The sequence below is a fragment of the Anser brachyrhynchus genome, assembly GCF_964034855.1.
Source record: "Anser brachyrhynchus genome assembly, chromosome: 6".
NCBI lineage: Eukaryota > Metazoa > Chordata > Aves > Anseriformes > Anatidae > Anser > Anser brachyrhynchus.
The window spans coordinates 40,116,821-40,135,215 of record NC_137700.1 but is presented as its reverse complement, the minus strand read 5'-3'; the positions used below and the strand labels follow the sequence as shown (position 1 = coordinate 40,135,215).

General features: G+C 40.4%; 1 protein-coding gene across 4 annotated transcripts in view; it reads left to right on the top strand.

Annotated features, from left to right (window-relative positions):
- Positions 1–18,395, top strand: part of ATE1 (arginyltransferase 1) — an 88,294-nt gene that overhangs the window by 24,059 nt on the left and 45,840 nt on the right. For all 4 annotated transcript variants that reach the window (XM_080597120.1, XM_080597119.1, XM_080597118.1 and 1 more), the window contains exons 8-10: positions 4,114–4,146; positions 10,639–10,820; positions 15,553–15,652. In XM_080597120.1, coding sequence (XP_080453246.1) covers positions 4,114–4,146; positions 10,639–10,820; positions 15,553–15,652 — 315 coding nt within the window. The remainder of the gene's footprint in view (positions 1–4,113; positions 4,147–10,638; positions 10,821–15,552; positions 15,653–18,395) is intronic.

Genomic DNA, 18,395 nt, shown 5'->3' with positions numbered 1-18,395 from the left:
GCAGAACGTCTCGCTTCAGTTACCTTGGACTTCAGATCTCCGATAAACCTAATTTAAAATCCGAGAGCACTTTTTGGATCGGCCTGATTCTTTCTGTGTGCTTGCGTGGCCTCGTGGCTGCAGCGCTGTGGATCCAGGCCCTGTGAGCCAAAGAATTTAGGTGTCCAGTCAACTGAGCGACTCGTCCGTACCGTTTCAGATCAGAGCTTTTACATCGCGGTTTATGTGGTTTTCCTAATTTTGACACTGAGTTTTCTACGTATATCCACATAAAATTAAAAAGAACTCCTTATTGTAGACTGACGGATTTCCATTATTTTGAGAATGAGTTTCTTTTGAGCGGGCAAAGCCACAGTGAATTTGTCATCCCATAACGGAATCGAAATCAATGAGATGCAAGCTCTGGCCCATCACCAATCACTTCTTGCATTACTTCAATTCTTGGCCTGAAAACTGTCCTTAAGATATGCATTTAAACTTTAAATCCCTCTTTCTATGTTATCAGAAAAATCAAAGGTTTACTCTGGAGCTGACCTATATACCTATACTAAATAAATAGTAAATAAAATACTAAATAAAATCTTTGATTTTTCTGTTAACATAGGTCTACGGTGATATTTCCTGTTTCAAGGATAGTGGGATAGCTTGGCGTCATCTTTTTCTTGTGAATCTTCTTTGATATTGTCTCATTTTCTGTATTTTTACAGCACACAGTGTTACAGAGCATTGTTCATTTCTTCGGTCGGTTTCAGTCCCGTTGCCTGGATAGTTTCTCTTCCTTGTATCTTGCGGGTCAGTTAATAGGTTCTAGCCTCACTGAAAGCTTGACTACAAGTGAAAATGAGGAAGGATAATTCATGCTTGAGAGCAAAAACGTATTTATTTTGAACTTGTAAGAGGTGATAACGTCTGGAAAGCACTCAAAATGGGCAAACTGCTCTTTTGGTGGCAGCAGGACGTCCTACGCGCTCGCACAGTGTTCGCAGGAAGCCAAGAGGAGCTGGACAGAACAAGGACAGAGTTCGGCCTAGAAAGGAGCTTCCAGGGCAGCGAAATCCAAGATCCCTCCGCCCTCCCTACAAAGGTTTTAGTTCCCCTGGGTAGCTAAAATACCTAAAGACTGCCCTAATCGAGGGGGAAAAACTCAGAAATGGACATACAGGGATGATGCCAGGAAAGCTCTAGGAAGAACGCCAACGTTTTGTGGCTCTTTCTGCCGGTGGGTACGTCAAGATGTGCCAGGCCGCTTGGGTTTCCAGTACGTCAGCATCCACGGCATCTGAACGTCCTCCCTCCCTCGTACAGCAGGTGTTAGCGTTCTGGTTTTATTGCAGCTTTTTAAAGGTGTGCGTGTGCTTTCGCTCAAGCAGTTATCTTCCTGCCTTTTTTCCCCCTCTGCTTTGATTCTTAGTGGTGTCGTCTTAGTTTTATTGGCCATGTTTGAATTTATTTCCTATTGTTCCTGTGGTGGCAATGGCTTCTTTATGGCAATTGTAATCAGTTTGCACCAAGGAAAGAATATTGTGGATTACATATATATATAGTTTTTAAAGACTGAAGCTTAAGTAATTCGGTTTGAAGTGAAAATTAGAAGAGTATGACTTTGTGAAAGGAATTTCAGTTGTGCTTGTGTGACAGATTGATTTATTTTACATAAACACCAGCTCTTGACTGTATTTCTTTCGTGGTTTGTTGAATCATTTTTGAATTGTGTTCATAATTATCCTGCAGTATTAAAATGAGGTATTTTTAATTTAAAAAACGAATCTTAAAGTTTACATTATTTTAAATAGCTGTGTAGTCCAGGTATATTCCTGGGTTATGATGAAAGGGTTGTGGATGTGGGGGTGGGAGGAAAAAGTAAGGGCTGAGAAGACAATAGCAAAGGTCAGGAAATCTAAAGTATTTGCTATTTTCCATGTCTATATGTCTATTAAAGTCTTCCTTTTAAAGCAGAACATTTTCTTAAGTGACCTCTAGAAAAGATTCACAATCTGCTGAAGTTTTCTAGCACTTGGTTCAGAAAATGATCTGACCTGAGAACTTCGAGTATAAACAGATGAACTAATCTGTAATAAAACTTGCAGCGATTTCTCCCCTTACGAGGGCGGTACAAATTCGAGTGCAGTTAATTTTTTCCTGGCCACCAGTTGCAGCACCCCTAGCAAGCCGAAGTGCTGCTGGGGTGTGCTTGGGGCGTCCTCCCCTGCCCCAAAGCCAGGCGGTTGTACAGCGGGGCCGGGAGGATCGAGAAAACCATTTGAAAGGTGGTGTTGGCTCGGTTTTCTCACCCATAGGGTTTAACTTGCACTATAAAGCTAAAGTTACAGATTAAGAACTATCGGGGGTCTTCTGACATCAAAATGAATAACACATGGCTTATCCTCCCGGTGCCTGCACGTTCACAAGCCGTTGGCTGTAAGGACTGATGCACGAGCAGTGCAGGAATTTGTAAATCTCTGGTCTTTTTTTATGGGAACATAACTCGGTAATTCGGATTTTGAATTGTTTTTTTTTTCTCTTCAAACATTGCCTGTTTGTTTCCGTCTTAGTCTCTGACCCTATCCACCAAGTCGATAACAATTCTGGAATTGAATTAAGACATCACAGGCATTTTTTTTTTCTAAATTGAATAATTTAGAGCATCCTCCAATCCAATCCATCCAATAGAAATTCAGTGATCATCCCAAAAGTATGTGTCCAAAAGTTTACTGTCCATTCACAGACCAACTAGATTGCTGTTGTGTGTTGGAGAGGGAAAATATCTGGAGTCTGCCTGCTGCAAAGCCTTGTCTGTTAGCATCGCTGCTGGAGTACTTTCTAGTGCATCTTAGGGAAGGTTGAGATTCAGTGTTCGCTTCCAACTACAATAAGGATGGTCCAGGTAATGTTTGCAGACCCGTATATCTACCAGAGGCTGCATTTTTATTTCTAAAATCTGATTTATAGCATTTTCTGAGGAAAAGAAAGTTTTAATTACTTAAACTGTGTGGGACTCTGTCCTAAGTCAGCAATTGGCACTTTTTAATGTCGCCTGCCTTCCTCTCCTCCCCTGAGCAGGGAAAAATGGGATGCTTGACAAGTAATCACCTGCCATTTTATGTATCCTCCTTTAAGCAGAAAACTCTTCTCTAATTTATCTGAGAAATTCATAGAATTCTTGACCAAGAAATCTTGTGAACAGTCAGGTTTTTTTTGTGGGTATGCATAACTTATTTTAGTCAAACTTCAAATTAGAAGTTCTTGAGTACTCTTGTTTTGCAGTTTGGTCACCAGTGACTTAGCAAATCGTGCAGCTTATTAGAGGAGGGGGAGTTAGGCTGTGTAGCACAAACTAGCTTTTTAACAAAGGAATGTTTTGGGGTTAAATACATACTAGAACTTTGTAATATCTTTTAATGTGTTCTTTGTGGAATCCAGCACTAAGGAGGTATTCGTATCAAATAAGCAAACGATGGTTGGTAAATAGCTATTATATTTTACTACTCTTAGAAACTTGCACAGGCTCCAGATCATTAAAACCTTGCCTTTGTCTGATGATCTGTAGCACGTCATTTTGTTTGAGTTAAGAATCTGGTTTTGAAAATGCTTGCACTTTCAGGAAGCTGATTTTTCTTTTTTCCCCTCTTCTTCTTTAGACTTGAACAGGCTTGTTCATCATTTTGATTGCAAAGAGACTTTATTAATTTCTGTTACGAGAGATGATGGCCCTAATCCCGATAGTGATGGGGCGGGTAATGGAACTGGGAAGAGACTCCGTGTTGCAGGCAGTCACAGAGAAGGGCAATGTCTAATTTAAATAAAAGATAGCGATAAATTCTCTAGAATAGAAGACGTTTGAAAATGGGACGTGAGAGAATGAAGTGTTTTGGATCGTTAGTTATTATATTTGTTTGTACTTACCAACAAAATAGAAAGTGGGAATTTGTTTGGGAATTTTATTTCAACTCCTAAATCCTGTTGGTGTTTTTCAAGTACATGGTTTTGAAAGCATATGTCTGTCTGAATGTTAATGTATCTTGAAGTGTTACTAATATATTTCTTGCTTTTCTGCTTTGCATATTTGGACTGTCTTCTTGGGCACATATTTCTGATGAATCTACCTTGATGCAGTTCACACGATTCCTCTGTGATTCTCCTCTTGAGGTATGTATTAAGTCTAGACGCAAGTTTTGAAATGAACGCGTTCTTTCCTCTTCACTTTTTGCAGGCAGTACAGCGTTACGGGTATAGGTGTCACGGTATTTGTATCATCCCCAGTCAGGAGGGAAGATAACACTGAATTTTCAAAGGAGTCCGTGGAGCTGGATAAGGAACTATCACTGAACTTCATATCGCTGCATTAAGAAAAAAAAAGGAAAAGGCAGAAAGTGCTGTGGTTTAGTGTTCATGATTTATTTCTATGAAAGAATCTATTCCTAAATAATTTATTGACCTTGCGTTTGACTACAATGTGAGTTAAAAGTTAAGGAGAGATGCTCTTCCTTCTTTTCCAGTAAGCAAACTATTGCGGGTTTGCGGCACTGTCTGTCTTGTTAGCCTTAGAGAGCTGAGGACCACGTGAGTGTAATGAAATTGTCAGGTTATAGTAATTACGCGAGTAATTCGATATGTCGCGGTTTGAATGGATCCATGTGTGGAGGGTTTGTTGCTTTTCTCTGCTGAGTCCGCTGGCCTTTGCATTCCTGAAAGCTGAAGAGTAATAGAGCTCATTAGACTTTATAGGAAAAGGGCTTTTATCACCTCGTCAACCCAGGCAGCAGACTGCCATTATATTCTTAATTTTGTATGGCTACGTAGATGTTGATGCACACTTCCCTGCCAGGTTTATACCAGTATTGTTTCTTACAGACACTTTTTATTGACATTTCGAAGCTTGAATTAAATTTTGTGTGGCACCACTACAGATGTCTTCAATTAGATGAAGTTAAATAAAAGCGGTTGTATATCAGAGGCCAAGGGATTCTTGAAATTCTTTATTCTGAAACAGTTGCCACGAGCAAATCTAGGAGTGTGCAGTCTGTTTACTCTTTTGAACAAAAATAATTTAAAATCAAATTTGAACCTTACATGATTTCAATTTGTAATTGTTTTGAATTTTTAATACCATTATTAGCTGCAAACAGTATCAACACCCAGACTCTTCCTGCCTTCTTTTATTTCTCAATTTTAGGATTCTGTTTAGTTTCGGTTTTGGCTACGGGCTCTGGCACAAGAAATGAACAGTGTAAAAAATGATAGAGTATGTGGTAGCAGAAAGCTAGGCGATTTTCTAGCAGTAAACAGGGTACAGCAGGGAGAACGGATTGTTTGTTTTTTTTTGTGTAGTGTTCCTTTCCTCTTAGAAGCTACGGTTGAGCATTTGCCGTCCTCCCACTTCCAGCGATGTCAGTAGATGTAAATGCTCCTGGCCTGGAGCAGGGTGGCTGCAGCGGCACAGCGCAGGAGAGCAGCTTGCAGGACTCCTAGCAAAAACCAGCGTGGCTTCATACCCTGTTAGTACCCCAGTGAGCGTCTTTATGGAAAGAGGGCACGGGAAAAACTGGAGCTGATCAGGGTGGATTCGTAGTTTTCGACGACCAGTGAGTTAGGGGTGCGTTTGTCCTTCTGCAGCTCTCCTGGGTCATCCTGGTGCGATGACCGCAACTGGCCTCTCAGCTGCACCGTGGTGTCAGGCAATAAATAATGATTTGCTTTTTCACTTTATAAATCCCCCTCTAATCACTTTTTTTAGTCTTTTTCCATTTTGACTGATGCTAAGCATGAAGGTGATTATTTTATAAAACTGATCAGTCTCAAAAATATGTTGAAGTGTAAATTGATTACACCCATTGTTTTGGATGCGCATATAGCCACTTTTTTTTTGCATGAGCTTGACATTGTATTTATGACCTCTGTCATATTAATTACTCAATATTATGGGATCTTTCTGCAGCTGTTTGCACTCAGCTCTCGTGTACCCAACGTGCATCATTTTAACCCACCGGCTCAGTCTGAGCAGGGCCACCCAGGGCAGCTTGTCCAGGACCGTGTCCAGCCGGGGTCTGAAGATCTCCAAGGATGGAGACTCCACCACCTCGCTGGGCAGTCTGACCACTTGCAGCAGAGAAGTGTTTTCTGTGTTCAGCTTGAATTTTATGTGGTTTTTAATTTTTAATGTGTGCCCGTTGTTTCTTGTCCCATCAGTGGGCACTTCTGAGAAGATGCTGGATCCCTCAGCTTTATTCCCTCCCATCAGGTATTTGCACACATCGATAAAACCTTCCCAAGTCGTCTTGATTTTTGATGCTGAAGGTCTCAGCTTTCTCAGCCTCTCCTCATCTGTCAGATGCTCCAGTTCCTTAACCGTCTTTATGGCCCATCACGAGGCTCGCAGCAGTAAGTCCGTGTGTTCCTTGCACTGGGGAGCCCAGAACTGGACCCAGCGCCCCAGACACGTCCTCACCGGCACTGCGTGGAGAGCTGTAGGCAACAGAGCTATCTACACCTCCCTTGAGCTGCTGGCAGAGTCCACCCAGTGCAGCCAGGTGCTGCTGGGAACGGCTTTGCTGCAAGGGTGCATTTTTTTCTTTTTTTTTCCTTTTTTTTTTTTTTAAATGGAAACCTGTAGGGGTACCTCTGTGCTGAGGTTATGTGCTGAGGCTCTGTGCTGAGGTGTAGGCTGACACAGCCTATATTTGTAGGCTGCTTTCACAGCACCTCCACTAATCCCTAACGAAAGGAGGACAGAGCAGTGAACAGAAAATATGTTGCTAACCAAAAGAGATAGAAATCTACCATATGGCAGGTTTTGTGCGTGTGCCTTTGGGAGAAGAGCTGCTGGAATTAATCATTTCACTTTGGCAAATAACTTCTACTAGAGTGTAGAAATGAAGACTTTCCTTTTGTTGTTGTTGTTGCTTTTTTTTTTTTTCTTTGTATGAGGTAGTGTGGATTTCATATTTTACTCCTCCTTCCATCCACAGCAGAGAGTAAACTGGAAATGTTCAAAGGTTTCATGAAACCTTCCAGAAGAAAATAATCATACGGATATCAGGGTCACGATGCATTTCTGGTGGGTGACTGTGCAGCACTGTCTGCAGTTGCACATCAGGCTGGCATGGGGGTTAATAAGTGCAATTTCTCTATTACTAGGAACAGTAAAACATCTCCTAGAAGTAAAGAGAGGGACCAATGTGCTTTGAGGAACATTGAGCACTCTCACCATGATCAAATTTTCATCGTAAGCACTTCTTATATTGAAGTGACCCACTTGGAGCAACTTGTAATATCAGATGATATTAAACATTTAAATTTTAATAAGGCATTATTAAATGTAAGCAATCACATGTTAATGAAAAACAGCTAGCAGAATATGAAGACAGAATTAATAAATAATGGAATAAGTTATACTTTTCTCTGCAGTATAGTCTAAACTTTGAAGAAACTATTTGTTTTAATTTTTGTCTTTAGATTTAGTTCTTATATAGATTTTGTTTCCCTATCAAGTGATTAATAATTCATTGTCTTGAAGCTCAAATTTAAACTATTAACTTTAAACAAGTTGGTCCCTCTGTATTTTTTTTTTCCTCCTCTGCAGATTTGGAGATGTTGCATAATCGTTTGGCTGCACCATGTAGCTTAAAAACAGGCAACAGAGCCATCTACACCCCTGTCTTCTGATGATGGCTCACTGAAATCCTTTGTATTTTTAAATTCCTAGGATACACTGAAGAAAATAAGTAGTTCCTAGGCCTTATTGAGAAGAAAATGCGAGGCAGAAATAACTATGAAGACTCTGAGTTTTTAATAATTCCTAATCACAACATGTTTAGTTGTGCTTTGACTCCCATAGCCCGAGTTTTAGATCTGCTTTTAGTGTTTACTCCTTTAATACAACTTATTTAATGAATATAAACAAACAATTAATTTTGAAGATTTGCTGTTCTATCTTACATATGTTTTCTAGAATACTGGGGGTTTTGTTTGCTTAAGAAGACCTGAAGGCATCTATCATAGAATCATGGTGTCATTTGAACTTTAGTGTGAAAGGGAATAAGAGGATATTGGTTTTGATCTCACCCTCTTTCCAAGTAACGTCTCTGACGTTACGTTTGTTGATTCACCAGTCATAGAAGTGGTGATGCTTTCCGTGCCAAGAGCAGCTCATGTTTTTGTAGCATAAGGCTACGTACGGTGTGTTATTTCGTGTCGATAAGGTAAGCCCTCTCTGCTGGGGCTCACCCGCATGGTGTCCCTTGTATTTTACATCGCCTTTGACAGCCGAGGCCCCGGAGGCCCCGCCAGTGGTGTGAAATGGTTCAACCTGCAGCAGGAGAGGGCTTCGTGCTCTAACCCTGTGACACGTCAAACTGCCTGGCTGGTTCCTGGGAAATCAAGGTAACGGAGCCAAGGGTTCACTGAGAAATCGGAGAAAACATAATGCGGACAAACGTTACAAAGGATTATATTGTATGGAAACTTCTCAAGGAGGATGAAAATGTTGTGCTTTTTAGAAATGTTATTTACTTAACGTAATGGAGATCCCTGAACGCTTTGCCTGAAATGAGTACTGTGCTTGTTATCCTTGTTAAAGAACACAGCCTCTCTTATGTTCATAAATGGCTTTGTAATTGAATTAGAGGAATAACGGCGTGGTTCGTGCCTCGCTAACAGATCTTAACTGATGCTTCGGCTGGCAGGCGTCGGGCCCGAGCCCTTGCCTTGCTGTTCTGAGGCAGGGCTCTGTACACACGGCAGCCCTTTAACTGTAGGAGACATGGCTCGGAGTGGAAATCTTTTCCATGTTGTTTTAGACAATCTTTTTAACTTGTATTAAATCCTGTATGATGATTTTTTTTTTGGACAGAAAGTCTGTTTTATCTGGTACTTAAGCAAGTTAGTCTTAGATGTCAAATCACATTTCCCCTTGGTTTGCTGCTTTCTTCTGCCCCGTGGTAGTCAAGAGAACTCAACCTGTTCTCTTAGGGTTGCCCGCAGAGAGAACCTCTTTCTTCCAAGCTCTCAAACTTTGACCACGTCCCAGCTTAAAAATGCTAATACTGGCCCTCTGATTTCATTTGGCACTACTGAAAAGTTGAGGATATTGTATGAAACTGTCACTACCGAGTAAGTAGGCTTTCTCTAAATGAGAAGAACCCAGCTCGATATGTCAGTGTCCTACCCTAATACCCTTGTATGCTGCAGATTTAGCTCTCAGGTGTTGGATCATTTCACTTTTACAGTATCTGTAGCTACATATCTACTTCTATATCTACTTTTATGCTATATAACTATATAGAAATGCAAACATTTTATTATACCGCCTTTATTTGGGACTTAATGCTTGGGAAAGTCAGTTGAAATGATTTTTGTTCATGTGATTGATTTCTTTTGACACATGTGGTACCAATTAGAATAACTTCTACTGCCCATCATGTCTTCAGTCCACGCTACTGTATCAAAATACTTGATTAAACCCACCTTTTGTTGTTGTAATGCAAAACAGTTGGTAATAGCAGGTAATGTTGTCAGATTTATTGAGTGAGAAGCAGCTTTCTGAAGACCTGGCAATACAGTGAAAAACATGACTAGGAGGATAATTAAGTTGAGCGCTGTGGAATTCAGGATTAAAGTAAACCTGACGTTGGAGAAAAAGCCCTGCCAGAGTTGGTTGTGTAATACAGTTTAAATTAGGAGATTGTTTTCTTTGTAATCTGAAGCACCAGTTTCTGGTTTAGGAGCTTCTCCCCGCAGGGAAGTGTGCTTCCCTGCGACCTCAGGGCCCAGCACCCAGCAGCAGCCAGCCCCGCGGTGCTCTTGCCGAAGCTGTGCTGGTGTGGGCTGGCAAAGCAGGAGCTCCACGAGTTACGTGGCACAAAGAGCTTCAGCATCTCAGGCGAAAAATGTTTAGTTGGTCATAAAGAGTACATGAGCTGCTCCATGCTCTTTGGAAGTGCTGTTCTCAAACAGCTTCAGTGGCCGCGCTGTGAAACTGAGTCTGTGGCCAAGGTGCCTCCAGTGTCTGCGGTGCTCGATGCCTGATTCTCTGCACTGCACCGAGGGATTTTGTAGGGTTTTTGGCTGTTTTTTTTTTTCTGTTTTCTTAATGCGGACGCTGCCTTTGTCACGGGGCTTAATAGCAGCATCTGAGCTGAGCTTTTGTGTTTTGGGAGCTGGATCTAGGTGGTGACTGAAAGCATGGAGAGGAACAGGGGAGGAGCGCTGCTGGGGGACGCAGGCAGCCTGCCCATCACCTCTTTGCCTCTGGGCTTTGTCTCTTGTTGAAGAGTATGTAGGCCAAACTATGAAAAGAAAGAATATCTGCAGAATTTGTGCGTAATAATGCATTGATAGCTTGATGAATCTTGTTTTTTTACCATTTCAGTGCTGTCTGCATGCTAGGTGGCAGAGGTCATTTACTGATTTGTTTGTGAGGTGACACACAGAGGTTGCTGATGAAGAGTACAGTGAAAATCACAAACGCTATGGAGAACTAACATTGCTCTCCCTGCTTTTCAAATTCCCTTTTACCTTTCGGTAAACGTGTACAGCAGGAATACCTTCTCACAGTATTTATTTTTCTTTTAAAAACCTTTCTAAAATAGTTTTTGTACTGGAAGTCTACCAGGCTGATAATTATGTCCCATTTCTGTCCAGGCAGAGAATCCCCCAAACGGACCAGAGTGCGGCTATGGTTCTTTTCACCAGCAGTATTGGCTAGATGGGAAGATAATTGCTGTGGGTGTAATTGATATCCTGCCCTACTGCGTGTCCTCTGTCTATCTGTACTACGATCCAGACTATTCCTTCTTATCTTTGGGAGTCTACTCTGCATTACGGTAAGAGGACATTTTTGTTATCCGCTTAGACATAATAGTAAGAATTGATACTTGTTTCTAAGTTTGAGCTTTTATTTCCAGTCTAAACATATACTGGTAACACTATCTCTAGCTAAACTTAATTATTATTTTTCTAATTCTCTGCAGTTGGTTGTGCTCCAAAATAGATTTTAACTTTCATCCTTAAATAGGGATGAATCTTTCTAGTTAGCTAAATACTTCTAAAGATGGAAAAACAAAAAACTCAGAAATAAAGTACCTGGGTTTTTATTCCCTAGAAAATAACTTACTATTGCTTGGTTTCAGCAGAAGAAGCCTCTTTTGTTTGAATAGAAATAATTTTTCCTTTGACTTTTTTCTTAGCTTAGTCACCAAATGAAATTAATCACTTTTATGCATGTGTGCACGGTGAGATCGTAAATAACGGACACCCTAAAAACTTCTGAATTAGTAGTCTCCTGCTGTACTAGCACTAAGTATATTTTCAGGTGTGTTAATTTCATTATCTTTGTCTTTAGAAAGCCTGACAGACAGAATAATCCTATGAATTTTAAAGCCTTAAATTAACTATCATCCTAGTCCTGGTATCCACAAAATAGTAAGAACAGTGAATAATGCTTTGTGTTGTAAATAAGATTTGTATGCTAAATTGCAAGTTGCTGTTTTTCTCTCACAAGCAATTTTAAGATTCTATTACTGTTACAACCTTTGTGCATCCCAAGTTTTTTCTTAGCTTTTTTGCTTCTTTGCATGAAATAAACTAGTCACAGGCATGTAGATCCCAGTGAGATCCTCATGAAGCAACTGGGTTTGGACCTCATGCCATACCTGCCTATTTTCAAGTTGCTGTAGGTCTGAGAAGTTCTAGCAAAAGCTTTTACCTTTTCAGATTTGCACTACACTGCTTCAGGTACTGTTATATGTGATAAATCGAGATCCAGCTATGAAATCTAGTGCTCATCTTTCTCCAAGGCATCCTGTTTGAGTGTATCTTCTCTAGGTGGGAGCTTCTTGGCTGCTGCTTAGGTTTACCCACTAGAATGAGTAAATGACACGACTTTTGAAACAAATTGCAAATATAAATATATATATATTTAGGAAGTTTCTTCCCATCAGTTACTTCATGTACTTCTGCAATACCTATGGAAGCATGCAATTCAATGTCTCAGAAGTTTAATCAAAATCTAAACAGAGTAAGAGTGCGTAGGATCTCTTGATTTCCAAAGTGTTTTGTTTTTTTTTAATCATTCTGCTTTTTGGGTATATTCCTCTCTCTGTAGAGGTGAATTTTATTATTTGTGGATATCTGTGCTTGAATTGTTCAAATGCATACATCGAGGGCTTTCTCCCACAAAGTTCACTGTTAAGTTGCTGACATCAGACTAATGGTTTATTGCTGCTGAAATGAAGTGCTGCAATCACTCCTCTCCATCTCTGCTATGTGCCAGGTTTCTAGCAATCATCTGCTGAGCCAGTTTTTAATTTACTAAGCAGAAGGCTGTGCTTTAGCAACCTGGTTAGCGAGCTGAGCAGGCTCAGTGAAGATCGTGTTAACACCAGAGCTGGTGCAAGGGCTGCAGTGGAATGGCTAGACAGGGAGAGCAGGGCCTCCTCCTGCTCTCTGGCAGGCTTTTAGGTAGTTAAATCCTGAAGTGCAATTTCTCCTTACCAAAAAGCAACTTACTAGAGCTGACAACACTGCCTCCCGGCTGGCTTTCCCCACCTTGATCCACAGTTGTTCCTTACAAAGGAGAAACTACAGAATCACAGATGAGTTTAGGTTAGAAAGAACCCTGGGACATCATCTGGTCCAGTTCCAGCTCAGATCAGAGGTAACTTCAAAGCTGTTGTGAGCATTAACGTATCTGTCAATTTCTCATCTCCATTGGTCTAAGGCTAAAAGAGTTCTAATCCTCATTTTTTCTGAGGCATACAGTGGCATTGGCGATTTCATAAAATCAATCAGAATTACCATGTAGAAATAATGTTGGAACACCTATGGTTTAGAAGTGGCCTTTTTTCTGTCTATTAGTGGTCTAGGTTTTATTACATACACTAGATACTTAAAATCAGACTTTTTTTCTTCATGCGAGTTGCCATAAACAGCTCCTAAGAGTTATTTTTTAGTATCTGTATGTATCATGTTACTTTATGTAATAACCGACTGACATAATCCATGCTTATGGATTCTTGAAATGATTTTAAATTTTCTACATAATAAATTTAAAACTTTGTCAGTGCAACATGCTTGCATGGCTCAACTAGTGAAAAAGCAGCTTATAAATTCTGCTGCATTTAAGGCAATAAAAATGAGTTCCCAACAGTCTTAGAGGAGGCCAACCTTGTTCTTTTTTCAAAAAGGGGAAAAAAAGTTGAGAGTTAGGGAGGATTTAGGAAGTTGCAAAGGAATCTGATACCTTAAAAGCTGTTGCCAATTTTACTCTGAGGAGGTTAAACTGCATTGCAGCGCTGTCACTTCCACTTCGGGCTATTCTGAGAATTTTTGCTGCAGAGTCCTAGAAAGGATGGGAATTGAAGATCATTTGAAATACGTAGGCATCTAAGCAAAAAGCGAGGGCAGAAGAAGCTACCTGAGAAATACCAGCCTGAATAAAAGGGGAGAGGACTGACCAGGACATACTGAGTGCTTCTTGTTATTTGCTCAGAAATATTAAACTTTCCTCCGCTACCTAAGACCATTAATAGTAGACAATCATATTTGCCCTTATCTCTCTTTTATAAAAGGAAAAATGCTAGAGCTTAGATTCAAGCATTAGATTGTGGAGTTGGGTTATGTAGCACTGAAATACTAAATCTGAGTTTTGTGTTAATGAAATTAATATGTTTTGCTCACTGGCTGCCCACTCTTGCCAAGTGTTAACAGCCGTTATAATTTCTTAAATATGCATCTTGACTGAAAGCTTTGCAGAAAAGGAATTGCAAGTCTGTAATCCCTTCTCCATGAGAATGATTTAGGCAGAAAAAAATGTGGGTAGATGTGAGTCGTGCAGTGCAGTGGCACCTCGCTGCTGCCGCCTGGCTGATACGGAGGGAGAGCCTTCTCCTGCCTTGGGTCTCAGCTGCAGCACCCGCTCCTCGCTCCCGTGCAGCTCAGCACCTCTCACCCGATTTTGGGAACCCACGTGGTCAGTTGGTCAGTGGGCTAGGGAGCCTCAGATCTCGCAAGGAAGGAATCTGGAAGGAAGGTGCAGCTGTAATGCGTGAAACTCTGGTGCTCTAGCAGGGGAGGTGGGATGGAGGAAAGAGAAGGATGCCTCGTCGCTCCCCAGTGATGCTGGCCCTTCCTATAGCACGTCGCTGGGACTGCCCCTCACGTGGAGACAGACACCTGCAGCAGCTCTAAGCAAGCCAGTGTTGGCATTGTGCACTCATTCGCTGTGGCCCCTTAGAAGCTTGCAGGAAGCTTTGTTGCCCGTGACTGGACTGCTACTGCAGCCCAGTTTTAACCTCATTACCTTCTGGCCTAATTACTTCACTCCGTTCACTTTGAGTCTTTTTGTTTTATTAAGTCAGGCAGTGCAGACCAGTTGCAAACAGTGTTGGAGACATTTTGAAATGCAAAGGATGTTTTTTTTTTTTTTTTTTTTTCCCTGTAGCGTTTCAGGTTGTTTAATTGCACAGAGGTGTGTGTTTAATTAGGTCCAGGATAATCAGCACGGACTGGTAGGGGTGTTTGACATTGTGCTGTGTCTTAAAGATGACATAGGTGAGGTGCAGGTTGGTATACTTTGGTAGTACATAAACCTCACTTTTGGAATCTGCTGTATTTACCTGGATTTTCAGGTAGGAAGTAACTTCTGGACGTTTTCCTTTTAGAATGGATGCATATAGTGCAGAATTACAATGTGTCATGATGGTCTCAGCAAACTACATCCAACTGAAGGGTTTTTGATATATTTAAACATTCTTACTACTAACTTAATTTTGAAGTGATAAAAAAAAAACACAATATTTGTACATGCTTCCTATCTGCACATGCTCATGTCCTTTTATCCCTTCAGCGTTGAAGGTAAGAACCAACATCCACGTTTGAAACAAACGTGATCTGCAAAGTTACAAATGCTGTGAAAATGAGTGTTGTATTAGAAACGCTGGCAGAATCGTTGTAGAAACGCTGCTTGCCTCTTGCCAGTAAAATGAGAAGCAAATGTATTTTGGAATACATTAACACTTCCCTTTCGAAATAAATGAGAAAATCATACAAACAAACACGAGAGGTGAAAAGTAGCTTTTGTTGCACAAAGACGGATGTTTTTACATGTAAATTGCTAGAGTGCAACGAGCAGAACAAACAAGAGGCTTACCCTTGCAGCTTGTTTTTTAAAAATACTCTGATGTTTTCCTGAGCTACATCAGCCAGTCTGTGTACAATCGCTGGGTCAGGTTTCTGTAGAATTCCAACGTGCATGAATATTAACAGGAAACCTGTTAAATAGAGGCTTTTAGTCACCTTTCTCTTCAAATTTGAAGTCAGTTACTTGGCAGGGCAAAATGGAAGTGTTTTTAAGCCTGACACAGTGTTTTGTTTTTTTTTGTTTTGTTTTTTTAAGCATAAGCGTTGAGTTTATTATCTTCATTGTTTATGTGATAGAAGTCTAGTCTTTTAAATAGCCAAAATCCAGGTAGTTGTAAAGCATTTCCTTTATGAAGAAGTAAAATGAATGTAGGAATTATATTCATAAATAATTACTTTTTTTTTTTCCTTTCATAGGGAAATTGCGTTTACTAGGAAACTTCATGAAAAAGCTCCTGATCTCTGTTTTTATTATATGGGTTTCTACATTCATTCATGCCCCAAAATGAGATACAAGGTAAAGTGTGTTTTTACTTATTTCCGTAGTGTACAATTATTCAAAGCATTTGACAGTGTTCATAGTAATATAATATTTTTGTAATTGTCATTTTGGATTTTAATGGGGACTTTATATGGTTAAATTTGAATGTTAGTTACTATTTAACTTGGCTTAGGATTTTCTTTTTTAATTTAGCTGCATGTGGTACTTATTACAAGTTGGCTTAAAAGCTCTTCACATGGAGAGGTTTTCAAGGCTGTCAGATAATAATTTGTCATTTGGTTACCTGGGTATCTCATGTTTACCATGTATCTGGCAATAGGCTAAAATTCTCCCTTTTTTGGGTTTGACTGAATATTTGTTGTTAGTGCTTAGTGACTGCTGGCAGTGATAGCATGACTTCTTGGTCTTGGCTTTACTTGGGTAGGTATAGGGGACTTGCTCTACAAATCAAACCTCTGAGAAGCTAGTTGAGTAGCAATTTTGGATCAGGTAGAAGATTTTTGAGGAAAGGGTAAGGATGTTTGGCATAACCAGTGTCATCAAATCACCCATAATCCGTTAGCCTCAGCATTGTTAGACGTAAGTACCCAAGGGTCTCTCTCTCTCTCTCTCTCTCTCTCTCTCTCTCTCTCTCTCTCTCTCTCTCCCCTATGTTGTTTAGATCCCACTTTTTCTTTATAAACATGTCACTGGCTTTTGAATATTACTATACAATTTCAGAATACTGAAAACTGATAGAAAATTGCTGAACATTTACACGTAACAAAATATCTCATAGTAATCTGGAAATGTAGAAGGCTAGTGAAATCTAGAGTAAGAGTTGCAGGGTTTACTTTTTTCATCCCCAAACTTTGCTAAAAACTTGCATTGGTTTCAGCTAGTTTTCAAATAGTCAAAAAGCAGTGAGGCACATTAAAGTGAAGGTTGTGAAGGAAAAGCCAGCTGAGCTTTATCGTGGCCTATGCTACAGGTGACCATAAGGATTCATTTCTCCCGCTGTCCTTTTGTTACAAGGTGTTTCTCTTTTTTCTTTTTTTTGCTTCGCCAACTTGAGTTCATCGTCTATATCTGTGGGCCAAAACAAACATAATATAAATGTTGAGGGAAACGAAATAGTGTATTGGAGAATGCTACCGAAATTTTAAAACTAAGCTTTGAAAGGCTTCTGGATAATGCTGCTGCTTTTGTGAAGTGATTGGTAGTGGTAGAATGGAGCGGGTAAGTACCAACTTTGCGGATTAAGCAATTTAAGCAATGGCCTCTTGACTTACTGGCATTACATGTTGGAGACTTTGCTTGGTTGTCGTTTAACAGAGATGTTAGAGGCTCCGTTCCCTTACTGACGTTAGTCTGGAAGAGGGAAAGGCTATAGGTAAACATTGTTGAACAGATGCCATGTAAGCAAATTAAATGAAGGGAATAAAAAGACGGAGCTGAAGAGCTAACCGTTCTTTTATTCTCTGCTTGTAATTTTCTTTGCAACTTACCTGGTCTAGGATGCTTGGAAGTGGAGGTTAGGGACAGCAGCGCTGCTTTCTATAAGCTGTGTCTTCTAAGAACACATGTATGCTGTACTTGGTTATACTGAAGTCACAGGATTTGGGAAATCTTTTGAAATTTTCCTTTAAGTCACAGACCGTGATCAGTGGAAATGGGTAAGCTGACAATTGAATTGGATATTTTTTTTGGAAGAAAACGCAGAATGCTTCTAGCAAAACCACCTGAGCGTGACTACTGCTTTGCACCATACTGTCTGGTGGAGTTCGCATTTCTCAGTCTGAATGCTTTCTGAAGCTGACTTTTTTTCCTGCTGAGGAGGACTAACAGATAAATTGGGATGTATAAGGAACAGTAACTTTATGATGCTGATTTAAGGAGTTTGATGGAGTTCCACTTTGCGTGAAGTCAGTCTCAGTCTTCTGCACACAACCTGGCTGAAATAATTGGGGGTCTGTGCAATGAACTGCTCCGCTCATTTATGTTACAATCTGAGACTTAGGCGTTAATATTGTCAGCATGCGGACATAGCCGAATGTTTTAGTTTTAAATACACGTCTAGATTGGAGGTACAGATATCCAGCAGCAAATGTTAAAACTTTGTGTAGACGTCTCTTCTGGGTTCTAACTTTTTTGTTCATGTAAAGTGATTTTTAAACATCAGTTTTAAAACATTTATAATAGGTGATTGTATTCAGCAGTGACTGAGCCATATCTAATAACAGCTCCTGGCTTCTGTATCAGATCATCTTGGTCACGTCGTGTGCTCTGAGGAGGTCCAAGCCATCCACATAATATTTTGCTGAAGTATTCTGCTTTCAGTTTTCATGCAATTCCTCCTCCTAAAATGCCATCTATATGTTTATCCAAGAACGTTTCTTTGAGCAGCCATCTTCCAGTCCGGCCACAGCTTTACACCAGTTGCCTTGCGCAGGGCGCAGCTGCCAAGAGGTTTATCCAGTGCTGAGCGAGTTGGGCTGAATTCACAGGCAGTGTGTTTTTGGTGGTCAGTGTGTCACATTTTCATCTCCACAATTCTATTTCTACAAATGGTACAATTTATCGTGTAAATAAAGTGTTTTGCCTATTGAAGATCAGAAGCATGAATGTCCTGGAAGAGGATTCTGGAGGCAGTGTTCCTGTGGGTCAGGAATAGAGTTGGAGAAGCCGGTGTTCTCAGGTAGCAAGCTGATGGGTTGAATGTCATCCATCCCAATGAACAGATCTGTAATTACACAAGTTCTTAAAAGGGAACTTTATT